The 23,648-nt window shown below is 37.1% G+C and overlaps 2 protein-coding genes across 4 annotated transcripts; both read left to right on the plus strand.

Annotated features, from left to right (window-relative positions):
- On the plus strand, positions 1-2,415 carry LOC122148543 (zinc finger CCCH domain-containing protein 18-like). Of its 3 annotated transcripts, none has more exons than XM_042774744.1 (2): positions 1-172; positions 1,530-2,415. In XM_042774744.1, exon 2 carries the CDS (start codon positions 1,541-1,543, stop codon positions 2,372-2,374), a length of 834 nt encoding a protein of 277 aa, XP_042630678.1. In that variant the 5' UTR covers positions 1-172; positions 1,530-1,540; the 3' UTR covers positions 2,375-2,415. The 3 variants fall into 3 exon arrangements, with proteins under 3 accessions (XP_042630678.1, XP_042630680.1, XP_042630679.1); XM_042774746.1 differs by lacking the exon at positions 1-172 and adding an exon at positions 375-564 and having other exon boundaries at positions 1,530-2,375; XM_042774745.1 differs by lacking the exon at positions 1-172 and adding an exon at positions 375-523 and having other exon boundaries at positions 1,530-2,375.
- Positions 2,375-23,569, plus strand: LOC122134377 (zinc finger CCCH domain-containing protein 18-like). Its single transcript, XM_042774743.1, has 10 exons — positions 2,375-2,423; positions 3,314-3,398; positions 3,762-3,922; positions 4,023-4,118; positions 4,435-4,592; positions 4,975-5,004; positions 5,144-5,255; positions 5,900-6,180; positions 22,642-22,826; positions 23,465-23,569. The coding sequence occupies exons 2-10, from the start codon at positions 3,350-3,352 to the stop codon at positions 23,539-23,541; spliced, it is 1,149 nt and encodes a 382-aa protein (XP_042630677.1). The 5' UTR covers positions 2,375-2,423; positions 3,314-3,349; the 3' UTR covers positions 23,542-23,569.
- Positions 23,570-23,648: the final 79 nt, after the last annotated feature.

Raw genomic sequence — 23,648 nt, forward strand, 5'->3', positions numbered from 1 at the left:
TGGGTAATGGCCGCTCTCACGGTGTAGTTCGGTGCTTATGAATTTCTCCGGTAGAGAAAAATAAGAACCCCGAGACAGATCGCTCATTGTTTGAACACAGTCACCCCAAGGAAAGAGACCGGGTGACTCCCTACACCGAGACCCTGTCTCCCGAGACTCTGTGGTTTGAAAGGTGACCGAATGTGTTTTAATACGCGATGTCCGTGTGTTGTGCAGAAGGGAGCGCTTTATTGTTGCATGAGATATTAGCCAGTGTGCGTCGAAGAAACATCGTGCAACGCCGTAACTCGCGATTTTAGACTTAGAAAGTAACGTGTGTGTGTTGTTTAATCTCAAGCCTCGGCGTTTAAACGGCGCGATCGTTCGGAAAGTGTCGGAAATGGTGTCGTTTTTGTAGTGTGCGGGCAGGATTCGGGCCTGTTAGCCGCATCGCCATCAACGAGCTCTCCCGTTAAAGATAAAGCGGCTAGTAAGACATGTGTCGGTCTCCCTCTCATGAACCCATTGCCTTAAATCTGAGAAGGTAAACAAGTTCCAGATGATTCAATGACTGGCCTTTGTGTGGTATGGAAAAGTTTGTTTATGAGTTAAGTTTTGAATGCGGTTAAGCTATTTTACGTTAGCAGGCTAATAGGGGTGTTGTTATGGAAGAACTAGTAGGGTAATTAATTCGTTTTAATACAGACTTTTTTGCAGAAGTACCTTACATAAAAGCATCATGGTATAGATTTCACCTAAAGAACATTGATATTAAAGTTATTGTTGATACAATAAAAACTGTTAGCTTTGTGACTGTCAAATGAGATTAGACTGTCATTCAAATATGAATTAAAGTGACAAGTGTTCTGAAAGTCATTTTAATATGCAAGTTATCAACCGAAGTAAAGCTTGTTTTCTGTAAATTATACAAACACCATCTTATTTTTACTATTTACTATCAAGTCAACACTTGAGGGTTTAAGCATTGACTTTATTTTTGTTGTTTTATCATTTTTATATATGGTATAAGTTTTGTTTTTGTAAATGAATATTTATTACTTAATATAATTAATAATACATTATTTTTTTAATTACATGCAAAATATATATTTGCTAAATTTGTTGTAGGTGGTGTTTTAGGAAGCTACTAGTTTTAGGATTTCAATATTTTTAAGGCATATTTTAATCACAAAATATGTTGTTATTATGAATGTTATTGTGTTTTAATAAATACATTTTTATTAAAAATAATACATTAATGGTAATTAAAATATTACAATGCAAATAAGTATTTATTAAATTTGTTATAAATGTGTTAGGTTTCCAGGAGTGTCCGTGAGTGCAGTGTTACTAGTTGTGTAGAAAACTTTTGCTGTGATAAAGTTCAGTTTGTTATGTTTAGATTTTTCCCACGTAGGCCTATACCTACAAAAATATAGGTATTATTTTAATAAGTGTTTGTAATTATGTGGAGTGGGTCTTAGAGGGTCTGTTAACTTAGACTTTTTTTCTGTACTAACTGTTTGGCTGATATTAAATGTCTGCTTCAGAGTTCTTCCTGATGGATACGCCCGAGAGCCCCACCCAGTCCCCACAATCTCCTGAGGAGGAGGAGAAGGGTCTCTCCGAAAACGAGCTGCTGGAGTCGCCCGAGTCCCCAGAAGAAGTAAACAAGGGAGTTTCGGACAGTGAGCTTTTGAATGATGATGAAAATGAAGTACAGGAGGGTGGAGGAGACTCAGACTTTGAGGATGGAGACAGGGTAGCAGCTGGAGGAGAAGATCCTGAGGAGGTGTCAGACCTGGACGACTACAAGATGGACAGGGAGGAGAGAGAAGATTTCCACCAACAAGACCTCGGTTTGACGGTCCGAAGAAGCAGACAGAATGCTAGCCAGTCTCCTGAAGAGGAAATCCTTGAGACGCCGAGATCACCTGATCCTGACTCGCCAGGGCCAGAACACAAGCGACCTTTCACCCCAGCAGAAGAGGAGCGAGACGAGGAGGATGAGGCAACCACCAAGTCTGGCCTCGGCCGTGCTGAGCTTGATGAAGAGGATGATGAGGAAGAAGAGAGAAGACGACGGAGGAGGGCGGCGATGGTAGTGAGTGATTTGAAGGATGAATCTTCCGTGTCCAGAGACCTGGATGAACATGAGCTGGATTATGACGAGGAGGTTCCAGAAGAGCCGAGTGCTGCTGCACCTGATGAGGACGAGGCTGAGAAGGGTCCCGCCAGGGAAGATGGGGAAGATGAGGAAGAGGATGATGAAGAGCAGGAGAAAAGGCGGAAGAGAAAAGAAAGAAAACCAATTCTGCCTCCAGATAACAAAGACACACAGCTGAGAAAATCTGTGGACTCGAGGGAAGGAGGCAGGAGAGATTCATTCCCGTGATAAAAAGAAAGAGGAAGATGATGGAGAGATTGATGAAGGAGAGATAGATGTAAGTATGTTGAAATCATTTGTGATTGGCATATGGAAATTGGAGCTGTTTAATCTCAGTTCGCCACTGCAGAGCAAGTTATTACCGTTTTTTACATATTGTTTTTTTTTTTTTTGCTGCTAAAACCCATTGCTTGTCAGAGTTTTATAATTATGGAACCCAAGGATACGTTTGTTTCTGCATGATACATAGAATTTTGTTTTTGAATGACCAGGCCACAACAGTAGAGGGAGCAATTGAATGCAGTATCTTTGAATTTTTCTAGAATGGAAAAGAAATGACACTGCTGAATGCTACTTTGAATTTGAAGTGATCACCTAATTGACTTTTTAAAATAATATGTAAATAAAATATAGAATAACTATTGAAAAATTTGGGGTCAGCAAGATTTTTTAATGTTCTTGAAAAAAGTCCAAGGTTGTATTTATTTAATTAAAATTACAATGAAAACAGTGAATTTGTAAAATATTATTAAAATTTAAAATAACAGTTTTATTTCAGTACATTTTGGAATGTAGTTTTCATTGTCACACAAGCCTTCAGAATCATTTTAATAAGATGATTTGGTGTTCAAGTAATATTTTCTTATTTACAATGTTGAAAACAGTTGGGCTGTGTAATATTTTTTGTGGAAACCGTGATACATTTTTTCCAGATTTTTTTGATATATATATATATAAGTAAAAAAAAAAAAAAAACATTGCAAAAGTATGTACTGTCACTTATAAGCAATTTAATCTATCCTTGCAAAATAAATTATTAAAAAAAAAATCACCTACCTAAAAGTAAATCATCTAACTTTGGTTTAGAATTAAAAAAAAAAAAAAAAAAAAACGTATATAACCAGTCACTAATAAGTGGTATAGTAAGTTTTTCTGTTAATTTTTTAGGATGATGATCTTGAAGAGGGGGAGGTGAAGGACCCCATGGACAGGAAGATCAGACCCCGACCCATCTGCAGGTTTTTCATGAAAGGTTGTAGTTCATTCATGTGATTTCCTGAATGGTTTACATTTAAAATGGTGTTTTCATGTAGTCCAAGGTGATAATCGACAGAGTGTTATCATCAAGGAAAATTGTTCAAATTTGATAAGCATGACTTTTGCACTTAGTTTGTTGTTCAACATGTGCCTAAATTTCAACAGTAGGGGGAGTTAAATTCAATGCAGTGTATTTCCTATGAGCAGATTTGTCTTCAGAGCACATACTCAAAACAGTGGGTGGTTTTGATGTTGATGCTTTGATGTCATTATCTGAAAATGTTAAAACTCTCAATATATTTTTAAATATCTTCTTATATCTTTTAAATATCTTCTGCTTCTGTGTGGTCTCTGACAGGTAACTGCACATGGGGCATGATCTGTAGGTTCATCCATCCAGGAGTCAATGATAAAGGCAACTACTCCCTCATCTCCAAGCCAGATCCCTTCTCTCCTAACGGAGCACCTCCTGGAGGGGGAGGAGGAGGACCTCACCCCCTCATACCTGATAGCCCCTGGGTATGCACCCTTTGTAATTAATTTTCTACTGTTTTGTTTCTTCCTGATTAAAAATTAGGTCTAAATTTCAATTCAACATTTGAATCTTGTTTTCTTCCAGGGAGCCCCTGCGGTAGAAGAGTTGCCTCCCCCTCCACCTCCTCTAGATCCTCCGGTGGAGAGCGCCTGGGAAAGAGGCCTTAGACATGCCAAAGAGGTACAGATATCACCACCGTACATTTTTGAGTCGACAATTTAAAAAGCTTAATTTCTAGGTAATGTTATATTGTCTGTGGGTTTTTTCAGGGGAACTCATCTATTCAAATAAGTCTGTAGTGACTACTGCAGTGGCTTTGTAATCACAAAAGTGGCAACTTTGTAAAACTGAGATAACATGATATATGTATTTTGATAGTCATACTATGCTAAATACGATGCTTTCATTACTGTGGGGGGGATTTGTTAGTCGAAGTTGCCAGTTGAATTGAACAGAAAGCCTTGATCTAGCTTGTTTTCAAAAAACATTCCCTTAGGTTTTGAAGAAAGCCACCATTCGTAAAGAGCAGGAACCAGATTTTGAGGAAAAACGTTTCACCGTAACCATAGGTGAAGATGATCGAGACTTTGACAAAGAAAATGACTTCTTCAGGGAACGCGGCTATCGTATAACCAGAGAGATCAGAGATGCTGGGTACGAAACAATGACTTATCAGAAACTTAATGAGAGTGTGATCTCTTCCATTTTTTTTTGTTTTTGTTTCTGAAGAAGTTCAAATGTGGTTGTGGCTAGTTTACATACGTAATTGTCATCCATCTAAAACTATTGTTAATAGCATTTGGATAATTCTATGCATATTAGTTTCCATAACCTAGGTATTTTTTAGACTATGTGGAATTTCTGTTCTTGATAAAAATCATTTGTCACACCACAGGAGCATTTAAAATAGAAAAAATAATTCATGTCAGTTTTATTAATTATGCTAAATTATTCTTGTTGTTTAAAAATAAGCCCATGGACATAAGCTCTGACCCATACTTTAATGTTTTTCCCCTTTTCTCTTTCTGCATTGCAGTGATATTGAGTTCAGAGATCCAGGTTATGGGTGAGTAAACCCCCCCCCCCCCAAAAAAAAAAATACAGTGTAACCCACTACATGTTAACTTGTACGCTCACTATTTATTTAAACCTCAGTTTATCATTCTCCCAATTGTACAAATTAATAACAACCATTTCTGTGGTAGTGATCTTTATGGCGACCCATACTATGATTATGAGATGGACGCTTTTTGGCGAGGAGGCCAGTATGAGAATTTCCGAGTGCAGTACACAGAGACCCCACTGCCATACTACCCTGTGAGTACATACTAATGTAACGTTCCGTTGTTTTATTTTCTTTTTTACTGTTATTTCTACCAAAGAGCTTTAAGTTACAGATGCCGGGTCATTTAAATATTTACAGTGTGCATGCAAATGATGTGTTAGAGCTGAAACAACTAATCGATTTAATCGATTAAAAACTAGTGGTGGCATATATATGCAAATTCATTCTCTGCCAGCAGGAGGCGCTGTTGGAGTGGTAGAGATTGAAGTTTCCCTGGTAACGCTTTACACAAAGCAGCACTCTCACATTGCTTTATCAAGATGAAATGAAAATGACATCCAAAATTTTCTGAAGACAGTTGGTTTCGTTTAGAAATACAGTGATTTTAAAACACCCGCACTGGGTTTCGATTTTAAAACGTGCAGTGCTCATGTTTATTCAATAAAGTCAAAGCCTTTTAGAAAATCTTTTTGTAGCGGTCAGTTTTGATATTGTGGCGGGCCGTCACAATTAAATCAATGTATGGGAAACACTGAATAACTGACATTAATGTACGTTTATCATAAAAAAGGTTGACAGTTCAGTGCTGCATTTAATCAGAATCAAGTGTTCCTGAGCGATATGTACCTGTATTTGTACTACTAAACAACTGGGATTCGTTTTCTGTTTGCATCAGGACCGAGAGCGGGAACGAGATCCACGTGAGCGCCACCGTGAGAGGGAACGGGAGCGTGAGAGAGACAACCGTGAGCGGGAGCGCAGACAGAGAGAGCGAGAAAGGGAGAGAGAGCGGGAACGGGAGAAAGAGACCCGGCGCAGAAAGGAGGATAGGGATCATCTGAAACGGGACGAAAAAGTGGGACGGCCTAGAGAGAGGCCTCCCAGAGAGCCACGGGAGAAGAAGGATGAGAAGGAGAAGCCACTCAAACCACGTTCACCACCGAACATGCCACCCAGGTGAGTTTAAAGTTTCTACTTGATACTTGAATCAGTGTTGGGTGGGATGCTAAGAGGTCACAGACTGTCTGATGCATATGGGTACTAAAATCACAAATGTGTCAATCCATTTTCAATTTGGTTGCCCGGCTGCTATGCAACCTTTTGGGTGTACAGGTTTTTAGTCTGTAAAGTTATTTTCATTTAAAGGTGCTGAATGTAAGATTTTGACTCTACTAAAGCATAAAAATACCATAATATGTTTGCAGGTATTTAAGAAACGTGCTAAGTTAACATACTTGTTTATCTGAAAAACAATGCTACAGTCAGTTATTCTCCTTTGAAAATGTGTGTTCAGGGCCGGAATATCTGTCTTTGTTTTGGTTTGTCAATCCTGCCCACTGCCAGTTTACCCAATTGTATTTCGGCTCTCACAAGTTGCCAGTTGGCAGAAAACACAGCGTATTTCATTTCATTCATCGTCAAGTGTGTTCATTCTTGTGTCGTCAATCTGGCAACCTGCATGTGCATCAAGTCTGAGGAGGAGGGGCCAGGTGAAAAAACCCTCTCCAATATTTTGAATTTGGACTGCAATACCTAGTTCAACCACTCTGTGTCAATCCTACAAACAGCACCTTCAAAGTCTGCTGCAATAAATGGACTTGAAGTGTGTGCCATTTGTAAAGTTCATGTTCAGTTGGTACTTAGTTTGGGATGGAAATTCTGACCACAAAATCTACATGCATTTCCACTCTTTTCTTTTGTGGTGTGGTGTGGTCTGTGTAATCATTCACAGAGACTGCTGCATTTTAAATTCAGTGATTTAAATTCCCCTTTGTTGCATGCTGGTCTGTCATTGTGATAGGATCAAGTTCAGATTTAATTGACACAAACAGCAGTTTTTGTTTTGCATGCTTTTCTTATTGGCTCTTTTCTAAGCGAGAAGTTTCTTTTCGTATCATTTTTTCTAAATAGTGCTTAATATGAGTATGCAAAATCTTCATTTCTGGTACTGTAAGTCCATCTTTTAAAAAGTGTAACTGAAACTTAAATTTAGTGGGTAAAATGAAGATAAAATAATACTTTTAATATTTTTTTTTTGTTTTCACGCATTCAAAGTAAAGACACTAGCACAAGGTTCTTCTTTGTAGTTGCTGTATCTATTATAGCTGTATGTTGGTATGTTACATTTAAGCCCCCAGAGAACATAAAATTAAAATGAAATTACACCTATGGCCCAAATTCACTCTTGACCATGTTTATATCCATTAACTCTGTTGAAAGTACTGCAGGGTGACTGTTCTTGTATTAGCACAATGCAAGTTGCCTTTGCACGTTAGGGTCATTTTGAATCTTCCGGCATTTTGGTCTTTCTGACATTATCACAATAGTCTTCCAGTGCTTCCCATGGGTTTAAAAATATACTTGTGGTGGTAGCTGGGTGAAAATCCTCCTGTACCCACGGCACAAATTGTGATACAGATTATGCTGTGTTTAGGGGGATATTAAGTACTTTTTTTCCTAACTAAATCATTAATATGCATTTGAAATATTAAATTATATATAAAAAAAAAGAACTTTAAGGGTTTACTCCACCCCAAAATGAAAATATTGTTCCAAACCCGTAAAAGCTTTGTTTCGTCTTTGGAACACAATTTAAGATATTTTGGATGAAAACCAGGAGGCTTGTGACTGTCCCATTGACTTCCAAGTAAATTACACTGTCAAGGTCCAGAAAAGTATGAAAGACATTGTCAGAATACTCCATCTGCCATCAGTGGTTCAACCTTAACGTTATGAAATGAATGTCAAACGTCAAACTAAATTTACTCCTGTCGAAAACCACAACGCGAGCACCGCACCTGCACAAAACACCCCCAAAATGAGAGAAAGCTGCAAGTCGTGGGGCGACCCTCCCGCCTATGGCTGTGCCCCGCGCAAGCCTCTTCACACGGGTCGCGGCCGGTTGCGGCAAGCGGCGGAACCGAGGCAGCGCCACAGTCCCACAGTGGATGTTAACACACAAGGTTTATTTTTAAATATCGATATTATGTTTTTGAGAATCGATACAGTATCGCCAAACAAAATATCGCGATACTCGTAATACTTGTATCGATATTTTCTTACACCCTTAATTTAAGTTGTTTCTGGATATTGATCTAGGTGATGGGGCAGAATTCTGCCATCTGCTGGTTACTGTAGGAAATACAGTTAAAAAAAAGTTTAATTAACAAATAAATCCAGCAGAGGCCCATAGAGATTCATACATTTTTCTGGATGTGGCCAACTGCTCTTATAAATGCAATGTGGAACAAACATGATCACACAAACGCAGTTCTCGTGCACACCGAACATGCAGGTATGAATTGTGTAGGCACTTCACATTGCGTCTTTTGCACGCTCAAGTCAAAGTCACTTTAAGGGTATTCTATAATCTTTGCTCAAGTTCATTATTTTAAATGTAGATGGGTTACAGTTGCACTCAAACAGAGATCAAAAGCTCAGCCAAGATGGACGGAAAGCTGATCATAGCTGTACAGGTTTTATTATTATTATTATTTCTCTTTTCCATAAATATATCTAGTAGTAGGGTTAATGCAAGGGCTTGAAATCTATTTATCCTTAGCTGAAACTTATGGAGAATGTGAGAATGTGTCTCGTGATTGCTTAGCAACGGTATACGCCACTGGAGGTCAAGCTCCCGAGTGCTTTTGAAAGAGGAGAAAGTGGCGTAGCCGGTGTTTTCCATGCATTTTTAGATGTGACATGTGAACAGCCTCTAAATTGATTGCGGATGGTTACATCATGTCGGGCGGATAAAAAAAAGTATAAGAGGATAAAAATAATGAAAAGCAAACATGTTACCAAATATAAATGCTCCATTCATTGATTCATACTTGGGTGGATGTAATATACTTGGATGGCCCACCCAGGTAAAGTCTGTGTGCGGGAAGCACTGGTCTCCTGTTTTATTTCCCTTCACAGTAATTTCTTCATTGCTGTATTCAATTGCATAACCAGAGACTCAGATTGCATATTTGATTATGGTCATTTTTTCGGAAATTTCCAGGATGGATTGTATCTCATAGCCACACCAGTGCTGCTCTTTTGACCCTCTATGTCACGTCGGCTCTCTAGATAAAAAAGGAGATTCACATTTCATTAATTAAGCCAAAATCCCACACAACAAGGACACATTTCCGGCTCACTTGTGTTCTCAGAATTCCACAATAGGAGACAGTGACATGTATGTGAATATGTCCCATGATACTTACTGGTCTTTTACCAGGCAGTGTAGGGAGAGATTCACGCCTACTTGGTTTGTTTGACTTCAAAGAACACCGTTGCATCTCAAATTTCTAAATGTCATACAACCCATTTAGTGTGAACAATTAGCTCAGCTTGAAACTTGCACGGTCATACTTTCTGCCCTTGTGACTGATCTATAAACATGGAGTTTCAGTTCCACTGAGCACATCTGATTTGATACTTTATACAGCATTGTTATTTGTGTACCTGTCTGCTTATGGGTGATAACACTACTTTAGCACCACTCAGATCCAATTTAATGTTTTATTAAATAACATTATATTGGTCGCAAATTGTTGTCAGTGTACATAATAACCTCACACTAGGCTGGAGGATTGTGTATTGTGCTGTGAATGTGTGTTGTATCAGATATGTGTCTTTTATCCTCACTACCGGTCAAAAGATTGGAATAATGAAAATTTATTCTAATGTTTTTAGGAAGTCTCTTAAGTTCACAAAGGCAAAAATAAATTAAATTAAAGGTGACATATCATGAAAATATGACTTTTTCTGTTTTAAGTTTTATAATCGGGTCCCCTGTGCATCTACCAACCCAGGAAGCCTGAAAAAGATTAGACCAGTAACTTTGTTTTAGTAAGCCTTTTTCTGCAAGCGTCTGAAAAAACGAACTCGTCAGATTTTGCTCCCTTTGTGACGTGGCAAAGGGATCTTATTTTAATATCACCCCCCTTTTATCTGCACGTTTCCATTCACGGCACCGCCATTCTTGTTTCCGCAAGGTGTACCAGTTGTAGCGCCATGGCAAAGTCCGAGCAAAGCATGCTAACTGTTCTATCGTTAGCTGCACAGAACACAATTTAGAGTCCCAACTTCAGAGGAGACGAGAGCATAAATAAATAATTATTTATTTACTGTATATTACACTGCTGCCACACAGATCTAATATAAACATGCAATTTCTTTTCCAGCTGTTTACCTTCACAGACTGTTTTTTAATTAAGCGCAATAAGACATTAAAAAAGAACTTAGTTTAGTACTCGCATGCCGCGTGACAGATGCTTTCTGCTCGCTCAGAAAACCATATGTCAGAAGTTTAAACTAATATGGCTTTAAAACAACATTACATCATCGTAGAAAACATGAAAAAAAAAAAAAAACAAGATATTATATCATAATATCATATCACATAAGATCTGTAAAGGAACAGCCCTATTCTAAAAAAGACGACGCGGAGCAGCAGCTCATTTGCATTTAAAGATACATGCACAAACACAGCGTGTTTCTGCTTCCTTGCAAAACAGGAATAAATGAATCGTGGGAATGAACATAAATGATCCGTGGGTATTTTTGAGCTGAAACTTCACAGACACACTCTGGGGACACCTGAGACTTATATTAAATATTGTAGAAAGGGGCATAATAGGTCACCTTTAAATAATAATTGAAGATAACTTAGCACCAACTCAGCATATTAAAATGATTTCTGAAGGATCATGCGACATTAAAGACTTTGAAGACTGAAAATTAAGCTTTGCCAGCTCAGGAATAAATTACATTTTATAATATATATATATATATATATATATATATATATATATATATATATATATTATATATATATATATATATATAATATATATATATATATATATATAAATCAGGGTTTCCCACACATTGATTTATTTGTGGCGGGCCGCCACAATATCAAAACCTGACCGCCACAAAAAGATTTTCAAAAGGCTTTGAATTCATTGAATAAACATGAGCACTGCACGTTTCAAAATCAAAAACCGATGCGGGTGTTTTTATATCACTGTATTTCAGAAGGAAACCGATTTAATTTTCGATTTAATTTTCATTTCATTTTGCATGTAATGCTTGATAAGGCAGCGTTTGTGAGCTCAGCGCTGCTTTGCAGCCGTTACCGGAGAATCCTGTATCTCTCCCGCTCTTAAAGCGCCTCCTGCTGGCAGAAAATGAATTTGCATATATATGGGGGCGGGGGAGTGTGAGGCTGTGGGAAACACTGTATATATATATATATATATAATACATAATACATACATATACATATCGTTATCGGCGAATATGCCTCCGATATGATTTTCTTTTTTTTTTACAGAACATATAACAGATTAAATGCTTCTGAATGGTGTAATTACTTAGTTTGTCCCGCAGAGTATGCTCCATTGTTTGATACTAGCGACCCAGTTCAGTGTAGTGTAGAGATCCGGGGATGAGCTCACACTTCACCCAAGATTGCTGCTTCAAATTATCCGCCTGCCACCCAACCACATGCACCTATATTTGATCGTCACATTACAATGATTCTAATTCTTAGTTTTTCATGAAGATATGATGAATAAAAAGGCTCATTTTTAACAGCAGATTCAATGAAATTAGAGACTAGAGCTGATCTGAGATCATGGCATGCGTTTGCGGTGCATTAAAGCCTGTGTTATGGCCACCGGAGCTGATCGCGGACACTCAGTCAGTGCTGGTTTTTGTTGCGGCCCAGTACTCATTCTTATCACATCGGTCTATTGTATTTTGTTGCGCCACGCTGCTCGTAGAATAGAACCCATTATAATCAGTGATGTCTGGATGCAGTAAACTGATGCCTCGTTCTATTTATGATGTGCTGACACAAAGTTCAAATGATTTTCAATGGTCGCTTTGTCGCTTTGCAAACACGGTGTCAGCATAGCTTGTCAGTACAGTCAGTAACGTAGCAGATTGAAAAGTTAGTATCTTTCTGTCGTCCAACAGACGGCAGTGCAGTGGTGGCTTGAGTCTGTTGAATGGTGATTTAATGCTACGTTGTCACCTAGTTGGAGAGACTCAATGCTAAGTAAATAACAAGCTTATAATATTTGTTTGCTACATTAGTAGGGCCCTGTGATTTCCGCGAAGCACACACACACACAGACTGAATATTAAACTGCAAAAAAGATGATTTAAATACGAATGTTCTGCCCAACCTTATATATATAATATATATATATATAATATATATATATATATATATATATATATATATATATTATATATATATATATATATATATATATATATATATAATTATTATATAGATTAATTATTCAAAAGATTAAAAATATTAATTATTAAAAAGATTAATTATTCAAAACTTTTGACTGTTAGTGTATATTGTTTGTGTGTTTGCACAGCCAGACATATTTTTAGCTTAACCAATTGACTCAACCACCTAGAGTTTGAGATCTCTTTATCTGACCTGATGAAGACAGGAATTGTACAGAAAACCTGCTTTAAAGGTAATTATTTTTTTCTCAGTGGCATGGAATAGCAGTTATTTTGTTTCATGATTGTAATTGTGCTATATGCATCACACGTTGTCAGGGTTTCAAGGTAGGATTTTTTTTAATATCCTCATAAAACTTTTATATGCAGTGTTGAAATAAAGCTTCTGCAACTAGCAAATGTTGCATGATTTTGGAATTACTACATTAGCTTTGTATTACTACATCACGGGTGAAAGTTTGATCTTTTTGCTACCTCTTGTAATGAGGTGACGTAAATGATTGTGAATAATGATTATAGTAGCAAGCACGTGATCATGAAACAAGGGAATTTTCAGCCTGGCAAAGTAATGAAGGAAGGAAATCATTAAACCTGGATGATCACAGTTTGAACCATTTCTCAGGCGTGGTAAACACAGGAATGTGAGCTTAGATTGACACTGTTCGCTCGCAAACAACTACCTGTGACGTTGAAAGGTGTGAATGATCACTGTTTCAGGCTTTACCTGAATGTGTCAATGCGAGTTTAAGATTCAGTTTGATTTGTTTAAGGAAATTGACATTTGATATGGCAATAATGGAAATAAAACAGCATTTCATAGCTTTGGCGGTGATTGAAACTGTACCTAAATACTACATTTGACTGATACTCCACTTGAACTGAAACTAATGTCACTAATATAGTAAATAAGTAAATGGTTTTTCACTATATATATTAGGGCTGGATTCGATTATTCAAATATTCGTTCGGTGGGTTGGCATTCGATTTTTCATTTTGAAATTCGAATAATCTTAGTTTTTTTTTTTTGTTTTTTGTTTTTTTTTGAACACCTGGCATCCCCCGCAAAACGGTTCCCATTTGTCCTTGAATATGAATAAACCATTAGTAAAAGTACAGTAGCCCAGCCTAAGACTAATTTGTCTATATTAAAAGTATTACTCTTAAAAGACCTGTGTGTTTTGTATTGCTAGTGCTGTGCAGTGTCTGTTCTCTGAGCATAAGCCCTGCTCGCGTGAGGCGTGCTGCTTCTGGCTTGTGCTGTTCTGTAATTTATTAAAAGTTTATTCTACACCGGGCGCGACAGTTGTAGTGTTGCGCCACGCCGCAACAGCTAAAGTCTGTCTACACCATAGACTGTATAAAAGGTCTACACTGGACGTGACAAAAGCAACCATTGAAAATCATTTGAAATTTTTGTCAGCATGTCATAAATAGAATGCAGCAGCAGTTTATTCTCGGGAATTTGTCAGCCGCGCCGCATCCAGTGTAGACAGGTTCTATAGTATTTTGCCGCGCCACTTGCGTACGGTGTAGACACGGTGTTAGAGAGAAGAATATGTTCAGCCCCCTCCCTCCGAAGCTTCGAATATTCAGTGTCGATTACTACAGAAGCTCAAAAAAAAAATTGGTATTCGGACCAGCCCTTGGCCTGGACACGCCAAGCCAACTTCAAAGAACTAGCTGCGACGAAAGTCGACGATGTTGTCACCTCACGTCGGCAGCGTCGGACCAAAAAGCTGCGCTCGAACACACCGCACACACTACAGCTGACGGCAAACTAACACGTGATTTCTGTGCATGCATGGAGAATTAACAGCAGCTATCAATAGTATATATTCGTTATTCAAAAGGAGATACCAAAACACAGATATACGAGATAAACGCAGATATACGAAACGTAAACAAAGCAGCGCTTGCTTACCATATCAGTAACGTTGATAACTTAATTGTATTATTTTAAGCAGCTCATGTTGTTATGACAACCTGCATTAGAAAGATTGGGAAAGATCATGTAACCTTCAAACAGCCTTCTGTCTATTTTGCTTTAATTCTCGGGCACTGACGCGTTCCCTAAACTGAACATCCAATCAGAGCTATCACTTGCGCCGACGGCATCCCGACGCCAATTCCAAAGTGAGCCCGACGAGAGCAGACGAGTGGAACACACCAAACAAACTAGCCCAACAAACGGCTTGGTGTATCCCGGCCTTAACACATACAGTCTTGTCTCTGACATCCCTTGACGGATCTTTGGTCTTGCCCATGGTGGTGGATCCAATCAGTTGCCAATGCACAAAATCAAGTCACTCAGATATACGTCACAATAGGAAAGAAAAGACTATAGCAACTTCTGTTTCATGGCAACAAAATGGCAACATCAAGCACGTTCTACACTTAATTTTTCTTCAACGTGTGATTGTGAATAAGTACTGTGGTGTGCATTTATATTTGTCTCGTGATTATACAGGATATAGTAGAATCTCTATCAATAGACATTTTATATCGCAACCCTTCACAGTCTTAACTAATACTATAGCAATTATATAATTTTTAGAAAGCAGTATATATGAAATCCACTGTTAATTTTTGTTTTTGATAAAAACAGTCATTTCGCGCAAAAATGCAGCGTGTCCGATATAAGTACAGAGCCATTTCACTTGACTTTCGGGAGTGCACGAGATCTCGCTATATTAAACGTGATAATGATAGGCTACACCTAGGTGAAAAGCGGTCTTGCGATATTAGTTTAAAGTTGGGTTTGTGGTAAAAGCTTTGATAGTGCTTGCATTATATTGTTCGGTCTTTAATTGCATGTGCTGTTTGTTTGGGTTTCCAATTATGTGCGTTTGGCAATGCATGTAAAGTCTGACGCACTTTGTGTTGCACTGTTATCTTTTACAAGCGTGGAGCACGTTTCCATCTCAACAGCTCGGTCAACAATCTCTTCCTCTGCATATGCTGTGAGTTTGGGGTTGCTTAACATTCATCTGGGAAAACAGTAGTGTGCGTTATCTCACTAGATTTGTAACTTAAATCATTTATTAACCTATGCTAACACAGGAGAACACATCAACATATCTCTAAATATGTGATTTGTTGTCTATCGCAATTAAAAAAAAAAAAACGTTGAACCCTCGCACATAAATACCAAATGGATTTAAGCTTCGTTTGGCTTCGTTTAAATGTTATTTGACCAATATTAAGCAAGGATTTGAATCACGCTGTTAAGTGAAACACCACAGGCTGTTGGCGCCCTCTGGAGGTATTTGTTATAATACATAATGTACTATAGTTTATGTTCATATTATGTATAGGTATTGTATATTACATAGTGTAATTTAACAATATAATTACTTGGTTTTGATACTTTATTTGAACCAATTATTTTTGCCCCATCAATATTTTATATTTAAATAGTCATATTAACACCTGTTTTTCACTTAGGTCTATTTTAAAATGCTAAAAAAATATCAGATTACTCTATTTTTAAAATAATGAGTAGATTACTTGATTACCGAAATAATCATTAGTTACAGCCAACAACATTTCAAAATACAACTGCATTGTTTTAAGGGCTAGTCTGAATACCATTTTTTGAGGTTTGACGCTTCGGTAGTAATCAACACCGAATATTCGAAGCTTCAGAGGGAGGGGGCTGAACATATTCTTCTCACCGGACGCGAGAAGCGTGATGCGACAAAATACAATAGAACCTATTGTACTGTCTACACTGGATGCGGTGCGGCTCGGCTGACAAATTCCCAACAGTAAACTGCTGCTGTGTTCCATTTATGACATACTGGCACAAATTCCAAATGATTTTCAACGGTCGCTTTGTTGTGTCATGTGTAGACAGACTTTAGCTGTTGCGGTGCGACACGACAACTGTCGCGTCTGGTGTAGACATGATGTCTAACCCTAAGGGCAAGAATCTCTGTGTGTCTGTCTGTCTGTTAGCATTTTTATTATGTTTGAGAACCGTTCATCCAATCGACTTCATGAGTGGCAGGTGTGTTGCTGTGGTCCCGAGGGAGTGCAGGGTCGTATTTTGGTGCAATATGGACACGCTACACAATCAGAATGAATAAACTTATAATAAACTACAGAACAGCACAAGCCAGAAGTGGCGGGCCTCACGCGGGAAGGGCTTATATGCTCCGAGAACGGACACCTTGCACTAGTGATACAAAACACACAGGTCTGTTTTTTATGACTGCCATATTTGCAAGTGTTTTCCAAGCAAATTAAGTGCACGTTTTTATCATGTGTAAAATTACTGATTAACATGGCAGATAAAAGCAGCTAGGTTTTTTTTTTTTTTTTTTTTACACCGACAATATACTATAGGCGTACTACTTCAAGATGTCTGGAACTCGGGTGATTTTTCAAACTTGATGTGCGGTTGTGGTAGGCCAGTTTCAAATTGCATATTTGGCACACTGCCTTTGTCCTGTCCTCACTCAAGTTAAAGTGCTCCCACACAGCTGAGGTCTTTTTGTCTTCTCTTCCAGATGAACTGAATCATGACGTCCCATTCATGGGCGATTCATATTCAAGCATGAATGAGAACCGTTCGTGGGGGATGCCAGGTGTTTAAAAAAAAAAAAAAAAGATATTCAAATGTCAAAATTGAAAATCGAATCCCGACCCACCAAATGAATATTCGAATAATCGAATATTCTGGTCCAGTGAACCAAGTATCTGCATTTTGTCTCATCTCATGAGTTAAGTGTATTGTCACACCCCTAGTGTCTATGAGCGCGATATAGCTCATAATTTTACCGGTATAGCTTTCATACTTCAGGTTTTGAATAAAGCGATAAATTTGCCATTGCATCCTTTCAAATGTTAAAGTTGCCACAATCATTGCATGCTTTGCTTGTGCTGCACTTTATTTGTACCATTTTGTTTTATTAGTTTATTCGTTAGAATTTGGACGATAATAACAATATTGTTTGATAAGTGAGATCACTGATTTTAGTCCTTGAAAACCAAAAAAGTAGTGCTTGAAAAGTCCTTGAAAGTCCTGGAATTTCATTCTGCTTTATCTGTACGAACCCTATTATAATCCACAGATTGATCCTGGTTCTCTTTTCTATTGTGTCTATGTCTGGTATATTCCTCTGTGTCGCCCCCTTCATTTTAATGTATCGGTCTTTTGTTCTGCTTCTCCTTAATTTGTATTATTCGGCTGCCTGTGGTATTCCAGACTTCACTGTAATGTCAGGGCATTTTGAAACATTAAGTGAACCATTAGATGTCATGCCCTGATTGTGTTTGCTGACCTAGCAGTTGTTCTGTGGTTTTCACCACTGTGTACTGTACGCTGTTTCATTTTCACGTTTTGTGTACTTAGATGTTTAGACAGAACTGGAACTATGCCAAGCCAAGAATAAAATAAACGGGCGATCAATACAAACTTTTTATCCTATTTATAGCACAATAGTTAGGTATGCCACAAAACAGGTTATAGGTAGAACCCTGTTTATTGTTTGCCTGTTAATTGCAGGCGGGTCTCGCAATACTGGAATTATGCTTTAGCGTCAGTATTTTTGTTGCTGTTATAGGTTCCATCATTTTTACGTCACAAAGGTGATACATTCAGAGAAGGCATGAAGTGATGAAATGGCAGGTATTTTGATTCCGGTTTGTTCTTTGTAAACAAGAGTCATGTCAGAAAGAGTTTGTCTATATAAAAACAGCTGAACTTGTTAATGCAGTTAGTTCAGTTAATATATATTTTGATACATGTATTTTTATTATTCCAAAATATTCTGTTTACATTCTTAATGTGTGTTCCTGGTTTTATTAGGAACCATTTATTTGTGCCAAAAATGTCCTTTAAAATTGAATTGATTTCTGAAGCAAAATATGCCATTGAAAACTGGAGTAATACCTGCTGTAAATTCAGCTTTTCCACCACAGGAATACATTTAATTTGAAAAATGTTTTATAATAGAAAATTGCTTTTTTTAATTTGTAATATTACACAGTGCTATTTTTTACAGTTTACAATCAAATAATTTGCAGTCTTGTTAAGCATCAGAGACTGTTCAAACACATTAGTTTTTCTTTCTTTATTTACGTAAGCTCTGTGAGATCTTCCAAGCTGCATTGTTACAGGCTGGTTTTTCCTTAAGGCATTCTTCCTGTGTGAGTGATTTTAGGACACCACACCATTATAACCTGTTCATGGAGGTGTGACTGAAAGTTACATCATCGGCTGAATGTCTTCCAGGAGTTAGGTTACACCCTGTTTTTAGGGCATGCCGGTTCCCATGATAAGGAAGACAATGCAATGACTTCAGTCTAAAACCGTCTATTCTTGTTTTCCGATATTCTCTGCAGAGATCAGATGTCATGATTACAAATAGAGATGGTTGAATTTTTCTGCATGCATGAAGCAACTTCATGGAAATATGTTTTTCCGGATATCAGTTTTAATATTATTTTTAGACATAAGAGCAACAAATGTTGCATTTATTCTGTTCTTATTATAAACATCTCTGCATCTGTTTACTTTCCTCTTTCATGTAATCAGTCTCACTCTTGCATTCATGATGAAGTCCAAAACCTCTTTGAAACTTACAGATTTATATGAATAAATAAATGAGTAACTATTCAGTGATGCAGGAATCATTCTGTATTAGTCAAAATGATGCAAGTTTGAAATTTTTAAAGCTATTTTTGCGGTGTACACACATTTTGCAGTCTTAACTCATAAGTGATCTCTTGGAAAGACCTGTAGCTAGTCAGATGACCACTGCTCCTAACCTCTGTTAACTGTGGTTTATGACCTGGACTTTCTGATTTTAGTGCTACATTGATATCTAGCATACTCACAGCGTGAAAAGTGACAGCAAGGACAATCCTATTACATTAACAAGTTTAAAAGTCCAGTGTCTGCCTGTTGACAGCATACTGGTTTTGATGAGATAAACACACCTGGGCCATTTGTCAGGTGCCCTATAATGCGCTGAGGAAATATGTTCAATCTTTATGTGGGTGTGCTTATGTATTTTGTGCTTTTTATTATTTTTATCCTTTTTTTTTTTTTTATCCGCCCGATATAATGAAACCATCCGTGATCGATTAACTCAGGGGCTCGACCCGACAGTGCGGGCGCTTCATTCGCTTTTGTGACTAAAAATAGATGCGTGCGAACTGTGAACTGTAAAATATATTTAGGAGCACATGTGAATAAAAGCAAAATCCCTCCGGGTAAGGTTTTCCTAAATTTAATGTCATAAAAAGTCTTCAGTGCATGCAATGGTAAAACAAACGCCTTAATGGTTTTGGGATGGAAAAACATAAATCAAGATATAACCTATTAATTATTAAACTTCAAAAGGCTATGATTTCATTAAAAAAAAAAAGAGCGCTGTGGTGTTACAAGGCTTCGGACTCCTTCAAAGTGATTCTCAATCAGTGAATAGCACACATTTATTAAGTCGAGTTGATGAATTATGACAATGTGTACTCAATGACCTTTATATAACATGTTTTAGACAGTTATAAGTGTTCATATTTGATCTCTCATCTGAAGGTTGTAATTAAATGTAATAGTTTGTCACATATATTAGACCATTTTTTTTAGTTGTGGGTATAAGATTTTTCCTCCCAGTTAACACCAAGTATATATATTTTTTTTCAACATTGATAATAATAATAAATGTTTATTGGTCACCAGATCAGCATATTAAAATGATTTCTGAAGGATAATGTGATACTGACAAATGGGGTAAAATTTAGGGCTCCACCACAGGAATAAATTACACTTTAAACATATGTTAAATTAGAAAATAGTTATTTTAAATTTTAATAATATTTCAAAATATTATTATTTTTTTTTTTTACTGTGTTTTTGCTCAAATAAATTCAGCCTTGGTGCAAAAATCAATGTTTTACAGTAGTTTATATGTGCAGTGATTTTTAACAAATTGCAAGATAACTTTTTTGTAATCTGATTTAACTCCGTTATGATTTAAACAGGATATTCAAATATGACTAATAAATCTGGTAAAATACTTTAAACTTTTAAAAAATATTTGTCTCCCATTTTTTTGTTATTTGTAAGTACTTGAATTGTTTTACTGCTCCGCATGAAACTTTTCTTCACAGAACGATGTACTTCCCTTTTTCCATACAAACTGGAAATTAAAGGTGAGCTCAGAGTTTATATCTAAAAATAGCTTAGGTTCTCTGTACTATTTTTAGGTACACTGCAATACTTGCCTCAGGTTTGTTTACTCTCTGATGTCACCAAAAGGACATTCCCAGGTCCTAAGCTGAATCACGTTAGTCATTATTAGGCATACTTTATTATGCATGATGTGGAATGCCCTTAGTTTAACTAATAGCATAATGTAATGATCTTTAATTAACCCAACGATTAATGAGCAACTTTCAAAAACTCCCAAACTTTTGCCCAAATGGCTTTGGTTAAAATATAGTTGGAGTCTCCAAAGAAATTAAACTTTAATATGGGACTACTGGAGGCCCAGCTGGTCAGGCGATATAACCAAGGACTGCTTACTACATTTTATGTGTTGGAATTCAATAATTAACTTTTCAAACGGAGTCTGATTTTGCACAACTGAAGCCATGGATATCCAGAGAAACTGAACGTCCACATTGGATAATTATAGAAGCAGTAATAAGCAAATATATTAAGGTGTAATTTTGAAATATTATTAACGGTTCTAAATTCTTCTTTGAACTGAATCACAGGCCAATTTGGGGGAAATAAACACACTTAAGATGGTAAACTAGATACCTCGTTACCGGAAAACAACTGTTTACTTACTTTTTTTTTGAGCATTAACTTTTATCAGAAACATTATGTAAAATACTCAAGTATATTCTCCAGTTTATGGATGTCACCTGTGTTTTCTGGTATGGTGTTTGAAAGATAGCCAACAGCTTCGATATTACCCATAGAAATGGTAAATTACACAGTATGGTCAGCTGTTTTATTTTATTACTAAACATGTGACCTGAGAGCGAATGGAGTGGGCTAAAGACAACAATGATAGTAATTTTAAATTTAAATTTAAACATTTTAAATTTAAATTTTATTTGAACAAGGGCTGACTGAATTCAGGTTTATGAAAGTTGTTCTATTTGGGAAAGTCATGCATACTTTCATACTGTAAGACAGGCCTATGAATTGATACAAATGAAAATACATTTTACAGTACTTATGAGAAGTTTCTTGGCAGCTCTTGCTTCCTGATGAATAGTTGGATGACTTCCAAAGTCAGCGAAGAGGATCTAGTCTGCTGCCTCCATAAAAAAATGACTTCGATACACTAAAGTTTACTGTATTTTTATGAGAAATAATTCAAATTTGAAATGGTTTTTTATCACTATAGCAGCTCCTCCCTGTGAAAATGTAAACATTGTAAGGTCACTGTAATTGCAGGTCATTTAATTTTAACGTTTCCTAATATTGTTTACTTAATGGTGAATTGAAAATGTCAGTTGGCATGCATATATTTGGGGGTTTTCTATTGTTATTCAGGAAATGAACAGGTATATTCTTGTTTAAGGAAGATTCATGCTTCTGTTGCCTCTAGATAAGATTGACAAATCTATGCAGACTTTACCATCTCAGTGACAGTTTCTTTTACAGAGAATGTGGAAATTCAGCCTGCTAATTGTTAACATTTGGCTTTCAATTAAGAGAACTGTAAATATGGTCGTTGAGATGGTTTGTCAAGTTAAAGAAACTCACGCTATTGAAAGTGAAAAAGTGAAGTGACAGTGACGTGACATTCAGCCAAGGTATGGTGACCCATACTCAGAAATTTTATGCTCTGCATTTAACCCATCCGATAGTGCACACACACAGAGCAGTGAACAACACACACACTGTGAACACACAACCGGAGCAGTGGGCAGCCATTATATGCTGCGGCGCCCGGGGAGCAGTTGGGGGTCAGTGCCTTGCTCAAGGGCACCTCAGTCGTGGTATTGAGGGTGGAGAGAGCGCTGTACATTCACCTCCCCACCCCACAATTCCTGCCGGCCCGAGACTCGAACTCACAACCCTTTCGATTGGGAACACTACTCTCAAAACAATACACAACGACCTCCACATATAGGTGCATACTTTCTAAATCCCCCATTTCTTGTTTTTCTTTTTTTCAGAGGGCAATGGAGCCACCACCTAAGAAGGAGATGGTCCCATTGCCCAAGAGGCCAGATGAATGGAAAGACCCCTGGCGCAGGTCTAAGTCCCCTAGGAGAAGACCTGGTCTCATGGGCTCCCCTCCACGTGGCCGTAGACGACACAGGCCCTCCGGATCTTCAGTTTCCCTTTCCAATTCATCTAGGTAAGACACCTGCCATGGAACTATTGAACCAGACATTGGTGTCATTTGATAAGGGGATGCTTTGCCCACTTTTTTTTCTAGTTTAAGGGATAGTTCATGAAAAACCCTCATATCATTCCAAACCTATTTGACATTGTTTCTTCTGGAACATAAAACAATATTTTGAGAAATATTATGTTTTGGACCCCATTGCCTTTCATTATATGGACAAAATCAGTTGACACGTTTATCGGTAATCACATCCAAAATAAAAGTGTACTGTGTATATTTATTATATATAAATACACACACATGCATGTATATATTTAAGAAACATTTGTTATATTTGTATATTAAATATATTTATATATAATATTAAATATATGTAAATATTTTCAAAATATATACTGTATATGTGTGTATGTATTTATTTATTTATATATATATATATATATATAATATATATATATATATATATATATATATATATATATATATATATATATATATATATATATATATATATATATATATATATATACAATAATAAATATACACAATACACACATATATTACACATACAAAAACGTTTATTTTGGTAAACGATTAACCACTAAAAATCGTTTGACAGCACTAATTTATTTTCTCCATTTTTCCAGGTCTTCATCCCGATCCTCATCGTTCACGGGTACTGGCTCTTCCCGTTCCCAATCGCATTCACGGTCATCTTCAATGAGTTCCTACTCAAGTCACTCCCTCTCCAGCCACAGCTCTTTAAGCGGAAGCCCGCTCTAGGCAAGATATCACAGTTCACAACAATCTTGATTTGTCATGCTAATTTGC

The sequence above is a fragment of the Cyprinus carpio genome, chromosome A18 (assembly GCF_018340385.1).
Source record: "Cyprinus carpio isolate SPL01 chromosome A18, ASM1834038v1, whole genome shotgun sequence".
In the NCBI taxonomy this organism is placed as follows: Eukaryota; Metazoa; Chordata; class Actinopteri; order Cypriniformes; family Cyprinidae; genus Cyprinus; species Cyprinus carpio.